The sequence below is a fragment of the Aspergillus pseudodeflectus genome (genome assembly GCF_044049435.1).
Source record: "Aspergillus pseudodeflectus strain CBS 756.74 chromosome Unknown BJX68scaffold_56, whole genome shotgun sequence".
NCBI lineage: Eukaryota > Fungi > Ascomycota > Eurotiomycetes > Eurotiales > Aspergillaceae > Aspergillus > Aspergillus pseudodeflectus.
In genome coordinates, this window is record NW_027263832.1 from 164,565 (window position 1) to 187,977 (window position 23,413).

The 23,413-nt window shown below is 51.5% G+C and overlaps 8 protein-coding genes across 8 annotated transcripts; 3 read left to right on the plus strand and 5 right to left on the minus strand.

Moving 5' to 3' along the window:
• Positions 1-34: 34 nt before the first annotated feature.
• Positions 35-3,113, minus strand: BJX68DRAFT_170978 (H(+)-transporting V0 sector ATPase subunit a). The gene is made up of 3 exons (XM_071037053.1): positions 2,839-3,113; positions 2,690-2,768; positions 35-2,628 (listed from the first exon to the last, which is right to left on the minus strand). Exons 1-3 carry the CDS (start codon positions 2,962-2,964, stop codon positions 254-256), a joined length of 2,580 nt encoding a protein of 859 aa, XP_070894699.1. The 5' UTR covers positions 2,965-3,113; the 3' UTR covers positions 35-253.
• Positions 3,114-3,186: 73 nt separating this feature from the next.
• Positions 3,187-6,301, minus strand: BJX68DRAFT_245337 (F-box and WD domain protein). Its single transcript, XM_071041484.1, has 2 exons — positions 6,067-6,301; positions 3,187-5,980 (listed from the first exon to the last, which is right to left on the minus strand). Exons 1-2 carry the CDS (start codon positions 6,284-6,286, stop codon positions 3,687-3,689), a joined length of 2,514 nt encoding a protein of 837 aa, XP_070894700.1. The 5' UTR covers positions 6,287-6,301; the 3' UTR covers positions 3,187-3,686.
• A 1,499-nt stretch (positions 6,302-7,800) lies between these two features.
• BJX68DRAFT_171038 (Rho family guanine nucleotide exchange factor CDC24) lies at positions 7,801-9,785 on the plus strand. Its single transcript, XM_071037054.1, has one exon. It carries the CDS (start codon positions 8,445-8,447, stop codon positions 9,453-9,455), a length of 1,011 nt encoding a protein of 336 aa, XP_070894701.1. The 5' UTR covers positions 7,801-8,444; the 3' UTR covers positions 9,456-9,785.
• Positions 9,786-12,350: 2,565 nt separating this feature from the next.
• Positions 12,351-14,574, plus strand: BJX68DRAFT_245350 (pyridoxal phosphate-dependent aminotransferase). The gene is made up of 2 exons (XM_071041485.1): positions 12,351-12,643; positions 12,838-14,574. The coding sequence occupies exons 1-2, from the start codon at positions 12,562-12,564 to the stop codon at positions 14,199-14,201; spliced, it is 1,446 nt and encodes a 481-aa protein (XP_070894702.1). The 5' UTR covers positions 12,351-12,561; the 3' UTR covers positions 14,202-14,574.
• Positions 14,575-14,669: 95 nt separating this feature from the next.
• fbp1 (fructose 1,6-bisphosphate 1-phosphatase) lies at positions 14,670-15,792 on the minus strand (the record flags this gene model as incomplete). The annotated part of the gene is made up of 2 exons (XM_071043460.1): positions 14,670-15,609; positions 15,671-15,792. 2 exons carry the CDS (start codon positions 15,790-15,792, stop codon positions 14,670-14,672), a joined length of 1,062 nt encoding a protein of 353 aa, XP_070894703.1.
• Positions 15,793-16,814: 1,022 nt separating this feature from the next.
• Positions 16,815-18,587, minus strand: BJX68DRAFT_271081 (general substrate transporter; the record flags this gene model as incomplete). The annotated part of the gene is made up of 4 exons (XM_071046868.1): positions 16,815-17,703; positions 17,757-17,947; positions 18,003-18,207; positions 18,259-18,587. 4 exons carry the CDS (start codon positions 18,585-18,587, stop codon positions 16,815-16,817), a joined length of 1,614 nt encoding a protein of 537 aa, XP_070894704.1.
• Positions 18,588-19,440: 853 nt separating this feature from the next.
• Positions 19,441-20,947, plus strand: BJX68DRAFT_271082 (uncharacterized protein; the record flags this gene model as incomplete). Its single annotated transcript, XM_071046869.1, has 2 exons — positions 19,441-19,755; positions 19,817-20,947. The coding sequence occupies 2 exons, from the start codon at positions 19,441-19,443 to the stop codon at positions 20,945-20,947; spliced, it is 1,446 nt and encodes a 481-aa protein (XP_070894705.1).
• A 469-nt stretch (positions 20,948-21,416) lies between these two features.
• Positions 21,417-22,304, minus strand: BJX68DRAFT_245356 (uncharacterized protein). The gene has a single exon (XM_071041486.1). It carries the CDS (start codon positions 22,145-22,147, stop codon positions 21,827-21,829), a length of 321 nt encoding a protein of 106 aa, XP_070894706.1. The 5' UTR covers positions 22,148-22,304; the 3' UTR covers positions 21,417-21,826.
• Positions 22,305-23,413: the final 1,109 nt, after the last annotated feature.

The following is a 23,413-nucleotide window of genomic DNA, read 5'->3' on the forward strand; positions in this document are numbered from 1 at the left end:
GCGTCCATTAGTCACTCCCTGGGCGCTTGCTTGATAATTAGATACATAAAGACTATCTCCGCGAGCCTTACCTCAATCCTGTTTGAACATGCCATTTCACAAACTCAGCATATTAATCGGGAAGTTTTAGAGTATATCTAGACACTGGCACCAGATGCCTCGTCTAATCTATTGGATTTCCTATCAGGAATATACAATACATCAAGATGCAACAAGAGAAGAAAAGAGAAAGTCAAAGAGAGGACCAAAAAGCTTAATCAACAGGATCTTCTTCAAGAAGGGTCTTGAAGCTGAAAGGCGTGAAAGGCAAGCCTTCACCCATGAAATGCTTGCTCATGGCTTCGACCCAATGGAGACGGAGAGAGTGCAGCATAGCGCTGGTACCCTCCATGACACAGAGAATGGCAATGGTAAGGGTGAACCAGAGGTAGAATGTAACCACAATCATAATCGCTCGCACGGTGGGCTGCTCCTGTTCAAAGGCAGTCCCAAGGGTCATATCCCAGAGGACAATAGAGAGCTGTTGGTGTGCGAGGGATAGCGCCCAGAGACGCAGGTACGACGCTGTGTGAGAGATACAGTTCAGGCAGAATTCAATGGTGTGGATGACCTGGTGGATCATGACTTCTCCAAAGTCAAATTCCTCGTGCTCTTCCTCCCCAAGATCCTGGGCGATCATGGCGACGCCTTCACCGTCACTGGCGATGCTGTCGCGGCCGCCGGATACCCCGCCGTCAACATCACCTTCTTCGTCCAAAGCGCTGACTCTGGACTGCTCTCCAAGGCCACGATAGCCCAGGGCGCGGGCACGGTTGTGCTCACGGCGAAGGTAGAACGGCTTGAAGAAGAGCATAATCGGTACTTGCACCACGGCAAGCAGCAGGAGAATAACCTGGACAGTACCCTGTCCACCATAGAGTTCCTCCTCCACCGTACCCGGAGACAAAAACATGAAAATGAGCATGTTGAGCAGGCCTGGGGGTGACTGTCCCCTGGCAGGCCAATCAACTGACCACTTGTAGATGATAGTGAGGACGAGGTAACCAAAGATGGACTGGAAGAAAATCAAGCCTGGGATGAAGTTGCCGATGATGTCGACTTTGGACTTGAAATGGCGGGCGTTGACGTATTGCAGGATAAGGGCATAGGACATATGCGCCCATCCAAGAACAATACTCATCTTCATCTTCAAGCTGTTGGTGAACAGGAGACTGTTCTCAGCCTCGTGCCAGTTCCAGTCAAGTCCAAAGGGAAACCGGTAGCTGCCCTTTAGTGATGCTTCAACGGCCTGGCCCTGTTGGATGTCATCAGGCCATTTCCAGGAACTTGGAAGGATAGTGAACGATTTAGAGAAGATGTCGTTGTAAATCAAACCAGTGTACATCGAGAAAAGACCCATCATCAACATAATGTAGCGACCGTAGAAAGCCATATAAAACAGTTCGTTGAGTTTGGCCTTTGAAAGCTGTCTTTCCCAGAAAATCATAGCGACTGCAGCCAGGGTCATCAGACCACCGTGGCCGAAATCACCAAACATGACGGCGAACAGGAACGGGAAGGTGACCACGGTATACAGACCAGGGTTGGCTTCGGAGTACTTCGGGATTCCATACGCATTGACAATCGTCTGAAAGGCTTCGGTAAATTTGTTTGTGCGGACATAGGTCGGGGGTGTCTTGTTAGTACGGATTTGATTGACAATAGTTGGCACGCTCAGTCCAGCACGGTCGTTGACGTCTTGCAAAGTCGATTTGATCAGAGCTAACGAGCTCGTCGGACACCAGGCCTCTGCGATAAGTGTCTTCCTCGCCTGATCGTAAGAGAACCTGTTGAGCGTGTCGTAAACGGCCTTTTCCTTTTTGATTATAATCATCCATGCCGCCAACGAGCGAGCAATCTGGGAGAGTTCGGCATCGAGGGTATTCTTCGTGTTCCGCAAGACATTGTTGACATCGCTCAAGCGTGTGTTGACCTCGTGAATCTGGTCGCGCCGCAATTCACTGTTCTCGTCCACACCGTAGAGCGAAGCACCAAGAGATTCCGAGATTTTCCTAATCTTTGCGATGATATTCTTTCCATGGGCGAATATAACGAAAACGTTCTTCTGAATTTCCTCGTTGGTAGCGGGGTCAATGATGGGGTCCGGGATTTCCGATTGATTCATGTAGAGGTTACCACGAAGCGTCCGCCAAAGAATTCGTTCAAAAGCGCCAATCCGATCGCGAGGGATGACACCAGCCACGAATCCGATGTTCATCTCTAGAAACGACTGTTGACCATGCGCGTCACCGTTCGCGCCGTTGGCACGGGGAGTCTGCTGCTCAACGTCACGGAGCAGAGGTGCCTCATCGTTGTCAAAGGACTGGCGAATTTCCTCGGTATGTGTATGCGCACGGTCGAAGAAGCCTCCAGTTTCCCTTAGAACCCAACGCCACTCAGTCAGCTCCACCTCGCGTTTCTTCAGTGTCTCATAACTGTCGTTCAAGGAGGCGATTCGCTGTTCGAGGCTCTCGCTACGTTCAGCAAGCTCATCGATTTCGGAAGCTAAGGGAGCAGCCAGAGTATCGGAAAACTCATTCGAAGACCTCATCTGGATTCCAGCCTTGTCCATTTGCGCATGGAAGTAACCTAGCCAGCAAAAGCAGGTTAGCTAGGGGATCAAGCTCCTTGTTGAAGATGTTGGACATACGTAGCTGTCTCTCCACATTATCCAGTCGCCTGATCTCCTTCGTGAACGTTTTCTGGAAGGCATTTGTTTCGGAATTGAGCTGTCCGGAAAGTTATCGTGAGCAACCCATCACATCAACAATCAATCCTCCACCCGCAGAGTCAACTTACATCTCGAAACTCAACTTGCCCAAGCTCACCCAGCGCACTGACAACTTCACGACCGATCTCGTTAGCGATATAGAGCTGAGTCAAGCTCATCTCCGACGAGCGGAAGAAGCTGTCTTTGGGAGCCATGGCGGCGAAGTTTGACACCAGAGCAATCAGAGATGCGCAACTGCGCCGGAGTCAAACGGAAGTAACAGGAAATTTGCGGATAGAAAGTAAAGATAACGGGGTGAATGGTTAAAAGGTGGGAGGAGGAAATAACTCCCTCGAGCTTGACCCCTAGGATTGATGATGGTCTAATGTCCGATGGCGGGAGCCGCGTGGCTGTTCCAGTGTCACGTGATATACATTCCCCAGCACATCCCCGAACTTTCGATCTTACACTATGTTCAAACTACCTCCGTCCTCGAGCGCCTATTTGAACGCATTGGTCATCAAACAAGTGGCCTCACCAAGCGTGTACTTACTTGGGAGCAGTTAAGCGATATAGAATGTTCAAACAATTATGTAGGAAAAAGCAAGAACCAGGGCCAATGTGACAACCAAGAACGCTCTATTTGCCAGTTCCCAGAAACAGTATTCATATCTCATTACCGCTATGGTGAAGATCACGTCAAGGAATGCCGTAACTCCGGTCTCAAGATGCAAAAAAGTATCACAATAAGATAATTGACCCACGCGGTTTATGCTGGACACGGAAAGGGTAAGCACAGGTAAGCACAAGCACTGCTGCCCGTGAGCCTGATAAGAGGATAAGAACAAATGATGCTAATGATATCAAAATAGTTTGAAGATGTTGGTTGTCACTCATACACAGAGCGGGATTATCATTATGTTCCACACTAGGCGGTTCATAACCCAGTGAAGAACTGGCAAGCTTCGTTTAGCTCTTCATCATCGCCGACAAAATCCCATACGACGATTCGAGGGTCTTGGCTGGCGCAGACTATCTTGCGGGCATCAAATTGAAGCTTAAATATGCGAGATGTAGGTGACTGGGCTGGGGGTCGTAGATGGAGATTGGTGGCAACGAGGTTCATGAAGTTCGCATAGTTCGGTAGGACGGGGGATTCGTGATTTTGCGGTGGGTTTTGGCCTGTGTTTAATGGCTGAGCGGGGTTGCTTGGGTTCCCTTGATGATTCGAGGCGGTGTTGCTGACAGGGGCTGATAGCAAGGGTTGCGATGGCACTGGGCGAGCTTGTGCTGCCAAAGCAGCTAGCTGAGCAAAAGCATTGCCTCGCAAAGGGCCAGACCGTGAGGGTGTGTTCGTTTGGGCGATGTGAGCTGCTCTGGCAGCAGCATCAGCCTGTCGCAGTGTCTGACTAACAACCCACTCTCCATTGCTGTCCTTTCTCCAGATAATGACGGACTCGTCGTACGAGCCAGAAACGATTTTCCCCCATTTGCTTCCACCTCCTCCTGGTGGAATGAGAGCACCTACTGCGTTGATGTCGCGTGGGTCTCTTGATCCAGCCGTGTTCTGCCGATAGCCAGCGCGTCTCATGGCAGCAGGCCCGAGATCGACGGCTTGGCCAGAGCGCTGAGCATCCCAAAAGTCCTGATCAACCGCCAGGGCCTCGAGTCTGAGGGCCTCTTCCGAGCCGGGAGGGTCTCCGAAGCCGGCTTGAACAGTTCTGACCAGATTGCTATGCCCTTTAAGGCAAGCAACTTGCGCGCCGGAGACGTGGTCAAAGATACGAACAGTGTTATCGTTGCTCCCACTAACAATCCGCATGTCATCCGACTGAACGCAAGCTATGCCTTTGTCATGACCAGGGATTACCCTTTTGCAGACACCATTGCGGACGTTCCAGACCCTGATCATCCGGTCGCCAGAAGCTGAAACAATCTCATCATTGTTCAACTGAATAGCATTGACGGCAGCTGTGTGCCCGGCGAGCGCCATCAGCAGAGAATACGGTGCGAGAGTACGGATATGGTTTTTGGCGATCTCAGCCTCTAAAACCGGCGACGGTATCTCGCTAGTGTCAATGATATACGGCGGGTATGTAACTCCAACTCCGTGAGAGACATTAGGATAGGCCTCGTCGAGCGGCGATAAATGGCGTCGGTTCCAGACTTTGATAAGTTTATCCTTTGAGCAAGTGACAAGATACCGACTGTCAAATCTGAGGTTCAGCACAGAGTCATCGTGCGCAGGAACAATTTCATGGATCTTTTCGCCTGTGGAGAATCGCCATACGATCACGCTCTTATCGCTGCTGCCGGATACGATAATATCTTCAGACGGGCTAGGATCAAACTGAAGACAAAGCACTGATTTTTTGTGTCCAAGGAGCGGGCGGTGCCACAGCCTCTTTGTCTCCAAGTCCCATACTCGAACGGTTTTGTCCCGGCTACCACTGACTAGCCATTTGCCAATAAACTGGATCGCATAAACACATTCCCCATGAGCCTCGTCCATATGCGCGGGGTGCGGAAGTTGGAAATTTGTGTATCGTCCTTTGACCCAGTTATCTTCCAAGCGCCGGCGTTGACGGTATAAATAAGGCCAGTCAACCTTGACGGACCCATTGGGCATTCGGATAAGAAGGGGTGATTTGGCTGATAGTGTTCTTTGGATCGCTTTTGGCGGGTAAATTTGGGGACCATCCTTGTTCTCAGTCTCCCGTGGATTAGAGGAAGACGTATTTTGTAACTCAGATAATGGAAGGTCGCCGTCTATTTCGACCTTCTGGGCGACCTGCAATTGTTGGACCTCTGCAGCACTTACGCTGTTATCGTCGGATCCCATCGACCGCGAGTCCAGCCACCCAGAAGGTACGCGCTTTTTCAGTTTCGGCTCGCCTAGGTCTGTGTCTGCGTACCTCGAGCGCGATTTTCGAGATTGGGGCAATGCGGAATGTTCCTGCTCGAAAGCGTGGATCGCATCAATATCCACACGCCATCCCTCACCAATATAGAGGTCTTTCCACAAGCGTGAATCAAAGACACGACTCCGCCAGGCCCGTGAGGCCAAGGACGCTGTCAGCAGTGTCCGAGGGTCAAGATATGAGAAGATTTCGGAGGTGATTTCCGGTGGGAGCTTGAGGACGGGGTCCATATGCAACAGCGGGGTTAATCGCTCCACGACTGAAGCGACAGTAGATGTGCGCAATGTGAGGAGAAGGTTGTACGCGATCTCTGAAAATGAGTGACAAGTAAGTAGTGAGTAAATGTGGTGTGCTATCCTTGAAGCCGGCATGCGACTGAGAGGAGGCGCCACTTACCAGCTCTTTCGACCTCGTTATGAGCAAGCACCCATTCAGGAATGGACATCACATCGTCCGAGGGAGTACGCGAGAGCTCCTTATCTGCTTGGCTTCGAGAGTCATCCGAATAACCTTCATCTAACCTAAACGGCGCTGTGGATAGAGAGGGGGTGGTCAGGTCAGAGCGGTAGAGACGAAGAGGGATCGAAATCTCAAGGCCGTCCTTGTCTCTCGCCATGGGAAATTATCCACCGAGAAAATCCGGCAGCGGAGAGGTTAGTTGTCCCTCAACACTCTGTTATTCCCACCCGCTCTCACGGAGCTGCCAAGAGACGCGCCCTTCTGCCTAAGGCGGTGGGTGACTCGAAGGCTCCAGTTCGCCTCCTCACTCCAGAGTACGTTGTGTCCGAGGCTCAGTTGCGTGGAAGGGCAGAGAACAAGGTTCCTAATGGAAAGTACTACGGAAAGGACAAGGGGGGCGTCGGGATGACGGAGTCGAGCCGTTCCAGAGACAATGATGACACTGAAGCGTGGAATGTACCCACCCGCATGATCTAGATAGGATACTACTAGTAGATATGGATTAAATAATGGCCTACGAGTGCCCCATCAAACACATCATTACAAAGACTTGATTTTGAAACTATAGAGATGGGAGTAGACCGAGAGCAAGTATGTGTCTCAGCGAGTTGGCACTCTCATGACAAGGCTTTTACTTCCTAAGATTCGAGGCTGGGTTTTGCGCAAACACGAGGGACGAGTTTTATATCTCATCAATATTATCCTTCTTCCAAGTTACGTCTTGAATATGAGAGAGTCATACCGTCGTCGAGCAGTTGTTTAGGAAGCCGGGTAGGTATTCGGTTCGACTGGCAGCCCAGCTTTGCAGCGTTTGGAGTACGAATTAGTAGATACTCCTGTAGGTACTGGGTAGAACCTCGGATACCTGGACACCTTCGGCCGATAAGCAGACTTAGGAACTATGAAGAGAACAGCTGTTCTTTAGTTGCATCGCTAAAAACAGTATGATCATTATTATTGAAAGAAGGACTGCAAACAGGATGTATCAGAGTGCCGAAGCCGACGCTTGTTGACTTTGAAACTGGCCATCTTGTGTTTCCCCACCCCGCTAAAACTGAATCGCCTTGCTGCATGAGCTTAAGGTTCTTCTTTTGTTTCTTCTCACAGCCGTTGACTCGGTAGTACTAGCGTGGGAAATGAGCTTGGCTATGCAAAAGAGACTACATGGCCATAGAAACCGCTTGAACAAACCACTTTCTGAAGCACAGGGACCGTAACTTCCGGTGGGAAGAAACTATGATTCGAGACTTTGTCACCCGTGACAGGGCATGAGAGTTCCGACGCAAGTCCTCCAGGATCGAGGTGTATGCAGAAGACGTTGGACTAGTCAGAATCTCAAACACTTGGTGTGTGAGAGGCGTACGAGGCGTGTTCATGCACCCGATGCAGCACCCAATATTCTCAAGAAGCCGAGCTTGGGCGTCTGACACAGAGGAGAAGTGTCTTCCGGAAGCAACACTCTCAAAAGAGTCCAGTGTGCAGTCTGCGTTGTTGATGGGTAGTAGTAGTACTGGTAGTAAGATAGTAGTCAAGTTTGACCCCTCGTTTTGCCCTGGCCTCCATCCCTTCCTGTCCCAAATTGGTAACAGGACCACATCCCGGAGCTGCCTGGAAATTCAGGTTTACTTACATTCGTCCTCCAGACTCCTCCTTCAGTTTCTCCCTAATTCTCCTTCGTCGTGTCCATCTTCTTCTCTTTCCCTCCCTTCTTGGATTTCGGAGAGCATAATTATTTAATCTCCTTTGATTCTTATATCTGTCTGCCCAACGTACTTTCCAATCCCCTTACCGTAATAATACTTCGGCGCTCCTGATCTCCTCCAGGGTTCCAGCCTGGCTGCAGCGGCAACCCCACACCCACCCTCTCTTTTCGATCTCGATCCCTCCCAGTTAACTGCAATTTTGAGCTGGCCAGCAAGGGACAAAGAGAGCTGTGTTGGTATTTATAATCTCAAACTTCGAAGCGTCGATCAAGCATTCTTTTATCAAAGTATGTTATGCCTAACTCTCCATATTGCTGATCTGGCGGTTGACTCAGCTTTGGAAGCATACCACCACCACCGCTTTGGCATCTCCACTCCTTTTCTTAGCTGCTCGCTTGCGCCATCCGTCCCGCATCGGTCCACTGGCTCGCGTTCTTCAGTGCTCCATGCTTGACTTGACGACTCTCGTACAACCTCCGCTGGCCGCCACGACTGTCTTTGCCTCTTCCATTCCTTCGTCTGCTGTGCAGATCTGAGCCTCCCGTTCCCCGTCGCTAGTCGATTGCCCTTTCGTCCTTTTCCACCAAACGGGCCCAGTCGGTGGACGTCGCCATGGCTGACACCGCTGGCCTGAACGGCGGTCCCGTCGCCGAAGACAATATTATAAACCGCCGCGGCAATGAGGGTATCTATCAGAGCTGCGTCAACCTCAAGAAGCGGCTTGCAGAAGTCCCCGATTTCGAGCCTTATCTGCAGGAGATGGAGGAGGAGGATAGGGTGCAGGGAACCGCCGATCCCGTCGCCTCGCTGTGGAATTTCCTCCGACGTGGCTACCCTCTGTTAGCCATCTACAACGCATCTCTACCGAATGAACCCTTGGAGGTTGACACCACCAAAGTCCCCGAAGCGAGACGCCCCAAGGCGGCGACCTTTAAGTTCCTCCAAGCTGCGATACAGGAGCTGGCCTTTCCACAGCAGGACTGTTTTCTCATCACGGATCTGTACGGCGAGAACACAATCGGGTTTACCAAGGTGATAAAGATGGTCAATCGCGTCCTAGACATCCTGGAGATGCAGGGCCAGCTGAATAAACCATCTGACACTGGGATAGCAGCTCCGGCGACAGGAAGGAAGCTCACCAAGCGCGAGCACATTTTGAAAGAGTTGTTGGAGACGGAGCGCGACTATGTCCATCATCTTCAGAACCTGCAGGCGCTCAAAAAGGAGTTGGAGGACACCGGGGCTCTGACTGGTGATGCCAGCCATCAAATCTTCTTGAACCTGAACAACCTCCTTGATTTTGCCCAGCGATTCTTAATTCGGCTGGAACAACACTATGCTTTACCCGAGGAAAGGCAAAACTGGGGTGATTTGTTTACGGCCCAGGAGGATGCTTTTCGTCAGTATGAACCATTCATCGCAAATCAACTACGGTGTGATCAAACATGCCAGAAAGAATGGGAGAAGATTCGGTCGGCGCCGCGCTCTCTTGATCTACAGCAGATGGTTGCGCAACAAGCTACTCTTAATGGGTTTTTCGTCAAGCCCTTCCAGCGCTTGACCAAGTACCCACTGATGCTCTCAGTAAGAACACCCCAGCATTATAATCTTTCCAAGTGCTGATACAGGTGAATAGGAGTTGCGCAAACAGATGGAGGACCCGGAGCTTCAGGCAGATATTTCGCGCGCTATCGACGGAATTCAGTCTGTGCTTGATTCTGCCAACGATGCTATCGACAAGGAGCAGCTAGCCTCCGCATTTAGAGATCTCGACGAACGAGTCGACGACTGGAAGGCCCTCAAAATCGATTCCTTCGGCGACCTCCTCCGTTTTGGGACATTCACAGTCATCAAGGGTGACAACGGTAAAGATTCAGAAAGAGAGGTTGGTACACTTCCATGCGCCTATGCGCTAGACTGAGTAACTTGGCATTCGCCGGCTGACTTGTTGTGTTTTGGGATCTAGTATCACATATATCTCTTCGAACGGATTTTGCTCTGCTGCAAGGATATAAACCCAAATAAACAGAAATCCAGACTAGTCGTGGGCAGCAAGGACAAGCCCAACGCAGGCAAGAGCAAAGCTCGGCTTCAGCTCAAAGGCCGCATCTACATGGCGAATGTGACTGATATTGTCTGGCTGCAAAAACCAGGTAAGAGAAATCGTGTCATTTTCTTTTCATTTGCTGACGTTCCTTGTTCCCTCGCACAGGGTCCTACCGTATCCAGATTTTTTGGAAAGGAGACCCTGGAGTGGTAGACAACTTTGTCATCCGCTACCAGAATGAAGACATAATGCGCAAGTGGTACAAAGACATCAACTATCAACGTGAAGTGCAAGCAGAGCAGCGGATCTCCCGACATACTGGCACCTCTGATAGTGAATTCACATACTTGAGATCCATGACCAACATTCCGAACCCTTATCAGCAAGAATATGATGCCGAGGAATTGGCCACCAAAGAAGCGGGCTTCTTTTCCGAATTTCCCATGAGCCGCAATGCCTCAAGTACCAGCCTCCGAGCCCGATCTGCGACAGGCGGCAGCGGCAATTCTGGCCCTCCACTATCCACAAGTCGGCCCCGCTATCCAGCAATGCCTGACTCAACACTTTCGGTACATACACAGTTTCCTGGCGGCAGTGCATTCCCCGGGTCACCAGCCGAAAGGAACGCCAGTTCATACTTTTCACCAGTCGCCGAAACCCCCTCAACCAGGTCAAGCTCCCAATCAACAGCTGGTTATCCATATAACCGCCAGTTGACTCCAGCCACCACATGGAGCGAGGATAGCAACCGATACACGGCCCCTGCTTTGTCTCGTGCGACGTCCAGGGACGGCACCAACTCGACTTCATATTTCAATGGCGCGCCGCCCAATGGGCGAAGCGCCCAACGCCCCTCTTTGCCTCCGTTGTCAGCGCACAGCCAATCGTCCAACGGCACTGCGCAGAGAATGCGCTCTGCCAGTAGCCCTGACATTCACCATCACAACCCTGAATCGCGCCGTTACATGGGCGCACATACAATGCAGACGGTCGATAATGTGCCTGTACCACCTATTCCTGCTCATATGGCCAACATGAAGGCGCCAGTCAGTCGCAGCCAGAACAATTCTCCAACAAATCATAACCTTCCGATCCGAACTGCGAATCATCTTCCTTCGAATGCCCACGCTAATTTCACCGAGCCACAGTACTCCGAAGGGCGACCGGGCGGGCCTAATTCTGATCAGCCAACATCACCATTGAGTCACGAACCCGAGGAGGAGCCTTACATGCCTACGCAGCTGAAGGCGAAGGTGAACTTTGACGAAAACTACGTGACGTTAGTGATCTCAAGCAACATCATGTTCCGTACGCTCACCGATCGGGTCGATGCCAAACTCGCCAGATTCACCAATCGCTCGATTGGCAATAAGACTGTTCGTTTACGCTATCGTGATGAAGATGGGGACTTCGTGACTATCGACAGTGATGAAGCCGTCCAGTTAGCATTCATGGAGTGGCGAGAGCAGCATCGGGATATGCTTTCTAGAGGTCAAGTAGGCGAAATTCAACTCTACTGTCAAGCGGTTGAAAACTAGCTACTGTCTCATTTAACGACCATTTATGGAATCTTGTTTTCCTCCCATATTACCTTGGCTTCCATGTCTTGATCCGTTCTCCGAACAGACGGAGGCATGCCTATGATATGATGATGTTTGTTTCATATTGTTTCATTTACTTCCCATCTATTCGTCGTTTGGGCAAGTTGCGATGTTTCCAAGTCCACGGACCATGATTGCATGATGTATGTATAACGCTGCACGTTTTCCCGCAGGCTGTTCCCAGGTGACACGATGTATAGTGTTCTTGCATTGTTAGGGCTGGATTCTGTTGTTGACCTTGGGCGGCCTTTGTTACTCTGTCCTGTCGGGGCTGCCGGGCTCTGCTCTCGTCAGCCGCCGTAGCCGGCTGAGACAATGTTTGATATTGCTTTTGATTTCATTACGGACTAGACTTGCGTATTATTGCATATGACGAGGTTCAGCTTTCAGTGAATGGGAAAAGTTTCATACCAGGAGCGAATGCGCCTTAGGAGGCGGTGGACGCGGAGGAGAAAATTTCGCGCAGGTCATCTCATTATACTTTCTGGGAAGCACACCACCGTTTCTGATTCGACGCTGCCACGGGCTGGGAAGAAGCAAAAAAACGTGGCCTCGGGTTGGCCAAAAATACCTTTGCTTTCCGATTTCCATGGTCCATCTCGTCTTGTACGTTGTATATCTTGACAAAACTCCAGGAACATTTGAGTATCGGCTTCCAAGCCTCTCGGATCCTCTCCGACGGGCCCAGCCGATCGGGATTATAAGCCCAGTATAAATTAATTATAGAACCCACCTGGCACCAAAAGGCTTGTGAAGATTCAAGACACAGTACTCTGTAGAACAAGGCAATGAGGCATTTTCAGGAGCTGACGAGCCCGACGCCCAACGCGAAAGACAACTGGGCAGTGCACTGTTCAACGCGCGATTAAGCACGATGAGCTCAGGAGATGTCAGTCCTTATAAAGGCAATACGTGAACGGAGCCCCGGCCTCTGCGTTGTTATAAAGTCTGGAAGCCTCCACCTGGCAACTGCAACTTCTTGACATTCATATTTTCAGACTCTTCGCCTCCGCACTGCTCTACTGAGTCTACATTTGTCACGGTTCAACGATATACGTATTCTTAATCATACTCATTCACCATGTCTTTCTCCGGACGTCGTGTGAGCATTCTGCGTCCCTCCAATCGCCGCTTCTCTTTAGGCAAGGAGCTGTCCACAAACGGTGCGTTTCTTGGCTTCTTTGCTTTTGTCGGGCATTTTCCCTGTCTCTACTCCGTATCCTTGACCCCCCTGCTTCCATGTTGCTGGGATCTCGCTACACCATGCGCGGTCCTGAAAACTCCATCGGATCCTGCTCCACCGCTCTTCTAGCTTTTCGCTCTGTACACAACAGCACCAAACTAATGAGTTGAAAAGAACTCCAGTCCGAAACCCATCGCCAATTCCGAACCGCTCATGAAGGCCACCGACCCCATGCCGGTCTTGACGCCTCCCGTGCCTCCACTGGTGTAGTATGGTGCACCGAGCGTGCCACAGAACACGGCTATGCAGAAGATCCCTCCGCCTGGGCCAATCTCGGTCAGGGCGCCCCCGAGGCCGATGACGAGATTGAGGGCAGTTTCCCCCGCCCTGAGAGCATCCCGATCACCTCCGCTGCGCGAGAGTACGGGCCGACCGCCGGTATCAAGCCCCTTCGTGCCGCCGTTGCGCGCCTTTACAACGAACACTACCGCCAGGGCAAGGAGAGCCAGTATACATGGGAGAATGTGTGCATTGTCCCCGGTGGTCGCGCCGGGTTGATCCGTATTGCGGCCATTCTAGGCAACTCATACCTTTCGTTCCCTATCCCTGATTACTCCGCATACTCCGAGATGTTGAGTTTGTTCAAGAACATTGCTCCTATTCCGATGCCGCTCGCCCAAGAGGACCATTACCACGTCCACCCCGACAAGATCGCCGAGGAGATTGCTCGCGGAACCTCTGTTATTCTCACCTCCAACCCCCGCAACCCGACTGGACACTTCCTGTCCGGCGAGGAATTGGCGCAGATACAGGACATCTGCCGTGACCGCGCCACCCTCATCCTAGATGAGTTCTACGGCGGTTACAACTACACCACCGACTGCGACGGAACCACAATCAGCGGTGCCGCCAACGTCGTCGACGTTAACAAGGATGACGTGCTCCTCATCGACGGTCTCACGAAACGCTTCCGTCTGCCCGGATGGCGTATCGCCTGGGTTGTCGGACCCAAGGAATTCGTCGACGCCCTGGGCTCCGCAGGCTCATACCTCGACGGCGGCGCCAACGCCCCCTTCCAAGAAGCCGCAATCCCCATGCTCGAGCCTTCGCTCGTGCACACCGAAATGAAGGCCCTGCAGAGCCACTTCCGCGAGAAGCGCGACTTTGTCCTCAAGCGCCTCCACGAGATCGGCTTCCGCGTCCAGGATGTGCCCCAGGCGACATTTTACATCTGGCTCGACCTGACCTCCCTCGACCCCCCTCTCCCCAAGGAAGCCAACATCTCCGACGGTCTGAACTTCTTCAACGCGCTGCTCAGCGAAAAGGTCATCGTCGTCCCCGGTATCTTCTTCGACCTCAACCCGGCCAAGAGACGTGATCTCTTTGACAGTCCCTGTCACCACTTTGTGCGTCTGAGTTATGGGCCCAAGATGGATGTGCTGAAGAAGGGTCTCGATGGTATTGAGCGCGTAATCCGCCGTGCGCGTGGCGAGCACTATGAACCTGCGCTGGAGGACGAGGTTGCGATTGAGGATTAGATGCCGCTTCTTTGTCTTCTTTTCTCTCTCTGCATTTGATTCCGGACGTTTCACGTTATACACATAGAAGCCTAGACATTCTTAATACACTTGCATCGACGCTTTACGAGGAGCTTGATTGAGTAATTGTTCGACCAGTATGCTTTCGGTAAGAGGCTTACCGAGTTGCGCAATGATATGCTTGGTGAGAAGTTCGATGACTAGGGTGCTTCGTGTTGGATCCCTTGATTAGTTGTGCTTAGGGTGCTTGTTGAGATGCTTACATGATGCTCAGAAAGAGTCGGGCTGTGTTAAGAGACATACTACTGGACTACTGTTGCTGGACTGTGTATTTATGAATTTTCATCATTTTTTTTATACATATCTAAGATGCTAGTATGTAACAGAGTACCCGAATATTTCCCTCACAAGAACTCCGACCGGACGCCGCACGCAACGTTCAGCCAAACATGAATCAGATCGTCACATTCATTTCTTGTGCTTGTTGTATGTATCAATGACCTTTTGCACTTCGTCCTTAGAGCCGAGGAACACACCGCTCCGGTCGTGGATGTGCTCAGGCTGGACAGAGAGCAGGCGCTCCATGCGCGAGTTCACAGCGAGACCGCCAGCGTTCTCGAACAGCATCGCCATGGGCGCGCACTCGTACAGGATACGAAGCTTACCCTTGGGACTCTTGGAGTCGGCGGGGTAAGCAAAGATACCGCCGTAGAGGAGGGTTCGGTAGGCGTCTGCGACCATGGAACCGATGTAACGGGCGCTGTACGGCTTGCCGCCCTCGCCGGGGTGCTTGAGGGAGTGGAAGTAGGCGTTGCACCAGTCGTCCCAGTACATGCTGTTACCCTCGTTGACGGAGTAGATGGCGCGCTTGGTGGGGAGCCGCATGTTGGGGTGGGTGAGGATGAACTCGCCGAGGGAGTTTTCCAGCGTGAAGCCGTTGACGCCGCCGTTCTTCATGGTGATGACGAGCTGCGCGGAGGCGCCGTACATGGTGAAGCCCGCGGCGACCATTTCCGTGCCGGGGCGGAGGATGTCCTTGGCCGTGACGGATTTGCCGGGGCCGAGGATGTCGTCGGGGAGCTTGAAGATGCCGAAGATGGTTCCTACCGAGACGCCAGCGTCTAGGTTGGAGGAGCCGTCGATGGGGTCGCAGACCACAGCGTAGCGGGCGTTCGGGTGTTCGTCGAAGATGATGGCCTCTTCTTCTTCCTCGGAGACGAGGATGCGGCACTTGCCGGAGCCCTTCATGGCGGCGATGAAGACATCATTGCCGATCACGTCGAGCTTCTTCTGGTCGTCACCGGTTGTGTTTGAGGATCCGGCGAGACCGGTCAGGTTGATCAATGTGGCACGACGGATGTAGTATGCTATGGACTTGAAGGAGAATTGCAGAGCGTGGCAAAGTAATCTAAGTTCAAAGAGAAGTTAGCCAGGATAGCCCTTTCTTGCAAAAGGCAGAGAAAACTCACGTGAAGTCACCAGTGGCTTCAGGGACCTTGGTTTGCTCCTCAGTAAGGAACCTTGTGAGGGTGACAATGTCAGTGTTGATGTTCTCATTGCCTACAGCACCACTGTTGCCGTTTGTAGCCATGATTGCGGACTGTGTGTGAAGACTGAGATATGGAAGAGTGGAACTGAGAGAGTTCGCGGGGTAAGAATGTGCTTTATAGCAGCCGACCTCGGTTCAGCGGAGAAAGCAGGAGAGTCGCCTATCAAAGGACTAGATCGGAGGACGGGGAGGAAGGAGAGAAGAGCAGAGATATATACGGCTCGCAACGAAGTATAACCGGAAGATCGAGGAGACCTGCAGGATGAGTAATTTCTAGGTACGGAGGAGAAAGATGGAGAGGATTGATTGATTGCGGACTCCTCAAGTCCGCCCGTGGAAGAAGCATCACATTATATAGAAATGCAGCGCGCCTCCGAAGAGGAGCAATCTTTTACCGGGCAAGTCGGGCAGGTGAACGAGCCAGAACGTCAGAGCTCAGCCTGCTGGTGGAGCGGTTTGACGCCATGAATTCGAGAGCTGGAGTCGATCGGGTTTTCGTCATACAAGAAGGTTAACCGTGGTCACGACCCCGCGCTAAACCTCTTTGGGACCACTCCCGGCTCTTCCTTTTGCTGAAGCCGAAAGAGCCCCCGATTTCCCCCGCGAATGTTTCTCATTGTATGGCCAGAGAAGGCTAGATACGGAGGCTCTCGCTTGCAGTGGTGGAATTATTATTGTTAGCTCCGGGTTATTTTGCAGCGAGTTGCGATAGGATTGAGATAGATTCACGATGGAGAAGAAATCCAGGGGACCAGTGATGATCAACAACGGGCACTGCACCCACATCCAAGTTCCAACAGGTCTAGCAAGTCCAGCAACACGTAATAATGATAATGGAAGTCGGACGAAGGGTCGAATTATTCTAACGACGACCAGGAACTGGAAGAGTGGATTACACAGGTCACCAGACCGGCAAATTTGACCTCTGGTCGAGAACCCTCGCTAGGCACATGATACGCTTTTCATGAGTAAGAATCGATAGTCGAGCCCCTCACTGCTGCTACTCCCCCTGATCCTATACTCCCGCGTGACATGGCTGGATGCTGACAACCTGAGGTCCAGAACTAAACCTCCATCTTCGCATTCCGCGATGCCGCAGCGGCCTCGTTGTGCACCTGCACGTCTGTCTTGTAACTCTTGAATTTCCTCGCCGGAACTCCCTTGGCAAACATCTCGTCCAGTTCCTGGAACGAGCGCCCACTGGTTTCGGGTTGCCACAGCCACAGGTACAGCAAACAGAAGAAGCACATTCCCCCAAAGATAAACGCAATCTTCCCGCCCAGGTTGCCCTTGTCTGGATTGAACATGAAGGGGATGACAAACTGCCACATCACATTGATCCCGCTGTGCACTGCATAGCCGATGGCAACCGTTTTGACGCGCAGCCGAGACGTGGCGACTTCCGACAGCAGCGAAAAGGCCGTGGAGCCGATCGAGGCATTGTACCACCAGCTGTAGATGAGGATAAACGCGACGGTGCCTCTTATTTCAGCTGGGGATCCTCCGACCGCGAGCCCACCAGTGATGAGGAGGAACGCTGTTAGGATGATGAGGCCATAGAAGGTGAGGTTGCGTCTTCCGACGTAGTCGATTGTGGCGGCGGCCATCAGGTTGCCGACAATTGATACAACAGGCTGCGCAATCTGGATTCGGTAGCTCAAGTCGGTCGAGTACCCGGCCAGCTGTAGATAGTATGTGAAGTAGCCTGCAACGAAGCTGATGCCCGAGAAAGACTGAATGCAGTAGGGCATGATGGCGATGATGGTCCGACGGAGGTTCGATTTGCGAAAACACTCCAGATACGTTACGCCCTCGGTCTCAGCGCGGACATCCTCCAGCGTGAGCTCGATGAGGGCCAGCCTTCTTTTTCCTTCGTCGCCAGCGAGACTGAGCTTGTTGAGACTTCGCAGTGCAGCCTGGTTTCGTCCCTTTGAAGCCAGCCACCAGGGAGATCTATCACAGCGGTCAGCATCTATAGTCTCCACTCCTCGAATGAGCACACTTACTCTGGCATGAACGGCACGAAGATGGTTGCAATACCAGCAAAGCCGAACTGAGCACAGAATACGGCTCTATATGCCCAACGCGAATCCAGCTGGCCCGTGTATCGAATGACGATGAAGGCGACTAGTGGCCCCAGTCCATAAGCCACTCCGATGCAGCAAGTGAAGATACCACGCAAAGCCAGCGGAGAGATCTGTTAACTGTCAGCAAGATAAACACTTGGTAACCCAGTTTGATATCTAGCATACCTCTCCGATATAGGTTATCATGACTGTGGCTACAGTTCCTACCATGAACCCATTGAGGAACTTGCCAGCGAAGAAGACGGCATTTGACGTCGCGACAAACTCGATAGCAACAGCAACATAGGAGATGACCAAGGCAGCCATAAGAGTCTTCTTCCGGCCGAACATGTCCGCGGCCTCGGCAGCAATGAGCGACGAGATAATGGCCCTGCTGGCTTTTAGAACGACATATCCAGACAATGAATGCGAAACAACGTACGTAGCAATAGGGGCACCCCCAAACGCCGACTGCCATCTCGCGGGAAGCACATAGTCACCCTCGTACTCATATCCAAAGTCCTTTCGAAACTCGGGTATTCCAACAACAGCTCCAGCGGCTTGTACGTCGAAGCTTAGTAGGGTGATGCACCAGATCGCATAGACACACCACACGCACGCGCCCGGGTAGCGGATGAAGGACTGGTATATGCCCGTCTGGTGCTCTTCATGGTTGGACATGTGGGCTTGTTGGTGATTTTTCGTCAGCTCGATCTCCTCGGCAGCAGGGCCATCGCCATGCTGGCTTTGCACTTCTTCAGGATTAACCATCTTGTTGGATTTGGTAGTCTAATAGGAGGTATGTGCTTCAGAAACGTTAATGATATTCAAGGTCAAGGGCAGAACTACGGTGTTTTTATATCGTAGACCCCCTAGTTCACCATTGTATGGCACTAACTTCCTCTCTTGCGCAGGGTCATGACCCCATGGGGTTGACATTCAGCCAAGCCCTATACGCTTCCCAGCAAGGCATGTACAGCCACGCGAGGCGGTTGGGATTTCCCATTCAATAGTGATGCTGACGTCGAGTATCTGGGCAACAGGTTAAAGGGTCTCCAAATTGTAGCTTTGGAGCCGATGAATGGTGGCATTATTCATCCCGTACCGTAACCCTAATCCTTCCCCGGGTTTTTGTCAAAGCCAATGAGAAGCTCCCAGGAACAGCCACGAGCGCGCCGCGCGATCCTTGCCAGATGGAGTTGGAGATATCCAGTTCTCCTTCAGGGCTTGCGCTTGCTCTATTCAGACTGTGTAGTCGTGTTGGGTGAGATGGTGTCGGTCACTCCTCAGGTCGTGAGAAGATAGCAGAAAGGGACTCAAGATTTCCTCGGTTTAGTGTACTCTGACTCTCATTATCGGAGGATTGAAGTTCCACCATTCATGATATTGTGGCTGCAGTTGGAGTAATTGAACTCAATGAGACGGAGCCCACTTGGAGTTGGTGTCTCAAGAAGCATACAGCGACTGCCCAGGAAGGAGTACCCTTGCGCTTAGAGTTGCCTAGAGGAAGCCTAGCAAAGAAGATTCGCCTTGTGAGCTCATGGATCTATAAGTTCCTTCCAGCTGCTGCTCACTCCGATCACATTTCACGCTGTCAAGCCTCGGTCTTTAACATACCACAGCCATGGCCACGCCCTCATCCACCTCTGTTCTTTCGTTCTCTACCAAACCCAGAGTCTTCATCCTTACCGACATCACCAATGAACCAGACGATGCAGAGTCCTTCGTCCGGTATCTCACCTACTCAAACCAATTCCAAACGGAGGGAGTTGTAGCCACTACCTCAACCTGGCTGAAGAACAAGGTTGCACCAGAGAACCTACACGAGATCATCGATGCATACGAGCTCGTGGTTGATAACCTCAACAGCCATGCTCATCCAAGCTCCCCCTATCCATCTGCACAGGAGATGCGGGACCTTGTCCGCTCCGGTCCTCCGGTAAGATAGACCACACATTGAATCTCGAGAATGCGAACCGAGGTAGCTGATGGATTAATAGGTCTATGGAATGGCCGCAGTCGATGACGACATCCCCCTCAGCCCAGGCGGCGAGCTCCTCCTAGAGCGTCTGCAAGCTGACAACGACCAACCCCTCTGGGTCCTAATCTGGGGCGGCTCCAACGTCCTCGCTCAAGTGCTTTACAGGATTCGAGACCGGCCCGACGCGGCGCAGTTACGTGCAAAGCTGCGCGTATATGCCATCTCCGACCAGGACGACACGGGCGCTTTCATCCGACTTCGTTGGCCTGAGATATTCTACATCTGTTCCGTACATGGTTGGTCGCAGTACCCTAATGCCGCTTGGACGGGAATTTCTGGGGAGCACACTGGTGAGCAAGGTGGGCCGGACGGCTCAAAGGTTACCCATGAGTGGATAAAGGACAATATACAGATTGGCCCCCTGGGCGCTGCGTATCCTACCTTCATGTTTATCCCTGAGGGGGACACACCGACGTTTCTGTACCTGATTCAGAACGGACTCGGCGTCCCTGAGGAGCCATCGTATGGGTCGTGGGGAGGACGATATCTCCCAGTGAATGTAGGTAAGCTGGGTTATCCACGGGGCCACTTCGCCGATGCCGCGGATGAAGTTGTTGGGATAGACGGACGGAGATTCAGATCGAATCGTGCGACGATCTGGCGGTGGAGGAATACATTTCAGGAGGACTTTGCAGCGCGCATGCAGTGGACCTTGACGGGTGACTTTTCCAAGGTCAATCACCATCCTGTCATATTAATCAATGGCGAGGCACCTGGGATCCAGCCTATATTTTTCGAGGCAGCGGCAGGATCGACGATCACTCTTGACGCCTCGTTAACCCATGACCCAGATGGAGATGACCTATGCTTCCATTGGTTCCAATACCGAGAACCGAGTGCTACCCAGACTTATCACACCACGAAAGAGGTAGCTGAGCTGGGAATCAAGGCGCTGAACGATACTAAGACCAAGGTTGAGGTTTCAGTTCCACCGTGGGAACGCTCGTGCATGGTTATCCGTGAGAAGACTCCCCTTGAGAAGGGACCTTTGCTTCACTTGATCTTGGAAGTCAAGGATAGTGGCTCGCCTCCGTTGACGAGCTATAGGAGGGTAATAATCCAGCCGTACAATAGTAACTACAAGCCTTGATAGATTGGGATTTAGTTGTCACGTTTCTATGAGATAAATGGATATACTTACTTTTCGGCCAAGCTAGTTCCTCAAGGTACGTGGAACGTGTGAAGTGGGTGGGAGTGCTGGGATGAAGGTGATGGGTTGAGTGATCTTGGTGGTGTTGGATTCAATGTACTGATGTACCGATCTGGAGATATTATCCAATCTTTATCCGCCTCGTTTCGCGGTGGGATCTTGAAACGGCCAGACATCCTCCCAGAACGCCCTCTCTTGCTCATTCGTCGACTCGAGTCAAGTAGCTCTCCTTGGCCTCGGCAAGTCTCCTGACCACTTCGTCGTAGTCTTGAGGAGACACTGCACCATTCCAGCCTGGATAGAGGCATATCTCATCAAGTATCCGTGCCTTTCAACGTCCCTTTCCCACTTGGGATAAGATCTTGCCGTTTGTAGAAGGCCCTATGGCTTGGGAACTGAGATCGTGCAAGCGTCGATGTAATGGTGGCGGCTTGCTTCACAATAGAAAGCTTCTCACGGAGCTTGAGCTCATCCCATTTTTAACTGAGTTCTATTCCCAGGGCCTTTTCCATCAGGATATATTCCGCACCGATCCTGCTCTCAAAAGCTTTAGAGCAATAGGCTAGAATTTGCGGAACAGGAATTTGAAGTCTCTCTTTGACCTTGAAGTACTATGAGTATACCATTGTTCTGACCGAAAGTTGGACTGGACTTTTCACATATTGCATAGTAGCTACCTCAGATGCAGTGGTGTAATAGGTGAATCCGCATTCGGGGCTGGAATTTTTACAACCAGCTCCTTTCCACTGCGCATCATTGCAAGAAAACGTCTTGTTGGAACGCCCCTCTGGCAGTTTTGACACACTCACGCAAACTGCATCAGATCCCGCAGCATCTTCGGCAATGCCCGGGGAGGGCGTTCAGATTAGATTGGAAATATCTGCGTTGCAGCTGTGCTGGCTCGTTCCATAGCCATCTCTGAGCGAAGTATGCCTTGAAAGCCTCTTGGTCAAGATCTATCGACTGGTAAGCCGTATGCTTCTTGGTGTGTGAAGAAGGTAGCCTACTGCATAGGGCGGATATAATAGACATCGTCCCTGTTTTATGCACCGAAGTATATGAGCGAGTGATAATGGGAGATGCAGGAGGACTGGAGTGTTCAAGAATCGAGCCATAACTTCTGGGAGCTCTAGATGGCATCTCGGGATCACCTGTCTTTAGCCCCAAAGGATTGAGACTTGGGTAGCTTGCACTGGCTCCATGATGCCAGGTTAGTAGGAAGCGAGTATCCTAGGCACATTGTTGCGTTGGGCCTGAAGTTCATAGATTGCTGGGACTCGAGAGGATTAAGCCTGGCTGGGTCGGCGCCTCAGGCTACCTTGGTACTAGTAAGAGCTAGCTGTAACGGGTCTAGCTTTAAACTAGCGTCTCGGTAAAACTAGCTCCGGTCGGCGCAGGTCAAAAACTTCGTGAAAATCTTCCAGCTCTTTCCTTCAACCAACACTTTGGATATTTTCATCCTCAACCTCCGTGTCATTCAAGATGTATGGGATACACGGCTCTCATGTTTGAGACACTGCCATTGCAGTCCGATCACCTCCCAATCTTCCACTAACCACCGCCGCTCTCATCACAGTGCTATTTGGTAAGTCTTCGTAAATTTCCCCGTCTCGGCTTCCTTCAACCCTTCCCTCCTGTATGATGATAACTAGAACCATATTCAAACTAGAGTCTTTGACCCTTCGGGGCGTGAAAACTCACTTCTTTGCACGTCAGTCTGATGCTTTTTGAGGACTTTTGTTTTCACTTGACTGCTTTTTGGCAACATTCGCTAACTTGCTTCAAGATTTAGGACTCATTCTCGGCTGCCTCGCCCGACATGAATGTGGGATTGACTTGATTGGTATGTATTGCTGTCAGCCCTCTCTTCGCACTGTACAATACCTTGAATGATGCTCTTCGTATTTTATACGCTGGAAATTACCGACTGAGACCCTCTGGTTTCTGAACGAAAACAAATGGCTATTTCTGACTTGGAACTCTTCTATCCTGCTTGCTTCGAAATCATCTTCCAAGGCAATTGCTGACTATTGCAAGAACCACCTAGGAACATGCTCGATCGGATGGTAAGCTCGACATTTTTTTCTTTACACACGAATGCTTTCGAAGATGAAGCGGCACTGGGCTCCGACGGCGTTCGACAAAACGTTTGGTCGTGACGGATAAGCCATTTTTGTGGCAGGCCTAGAAAACCTCGCCCACTGAGATACTTCTCCAAGCACATGTTTCATGCATCACATGTCTTGCCGAAGGCTAATACCCAAGCCAGAGTTGCGACAAATCGTACTCATTCTCCGAGAACGTTTCTAGGTACGACTTTCTGACTTTCGTCGGCCCCCTTCCACATGATGATTTCCTAGATGACGAGTCTTATTCGAGTTATCGATGCAGACAACATCTTTTTTT

Coding starts and splice junctions, on each gene's coding strand:
- BJX68DRAFT_245337 (XM_071041484.1), bottom strand. CDS start 6,286: ATGGCGAGAGACAAGGACGGCCTTGAGATTTCGATCCCTCTTCGTCTC. Junction 5,981..6,066: donor TAACGAGGTCGAAAGAGCTG/GTAAGTGGCGCC, acceptor ACTCATTTTCAG/AGATCGCGTACAACCTTCTC.
- BJX68DRAFT_171038 (XM_071037054.1), top strand. CDS start 8,445: ATGGCTGACACCGCTGGCCTGAACGGCGGTCCCGTCGCCGAAGACAAT.
- BJX68DRAFT_170978 (XM_071037053.1), bottom strand. CDS start 2,964: ATGGCTCCCAAAGACAGCTTCTTCCGCTCGTCGGAGATGAGCTTGACT. Junction 2,769..2,838: donor GGCAAGTTGAGTTTCGAGAT/GTAAGTTGACTC, acceptor CTTTCCGGACAG/CTCAATTCCGAAACAAATGC. Junction 2,629..2,689: donor TAATGTGGAGAGACAGCTAC/GTATGTCCAACA, acceptor TTTGCTGGCTAG/GTTACTTCCATGCGCAAATG.
- BJX68DRAFT_245356 (XM_071041486.1), bottom strand. CDS start 22,147: ATGCCATCTAGAGCTCCCAGAAGTTATGGCTCGATTCTTGAACACTCC.
- BJX68DRAFT_245350 (XM_071041485.1), top strand. CDS start 12,562: ATGTCTTTCTCCGGACGTCGTGTGAGCATTCTGCGTCCCTCCAATCGC. Junction 12,644..12,837: donor CAAGGAGCTGTCCACAAACG/GTGCGTTTCTTG, acceptor TGAGTTGAAAAG/AACTCCAGTCCGAAACCCAT.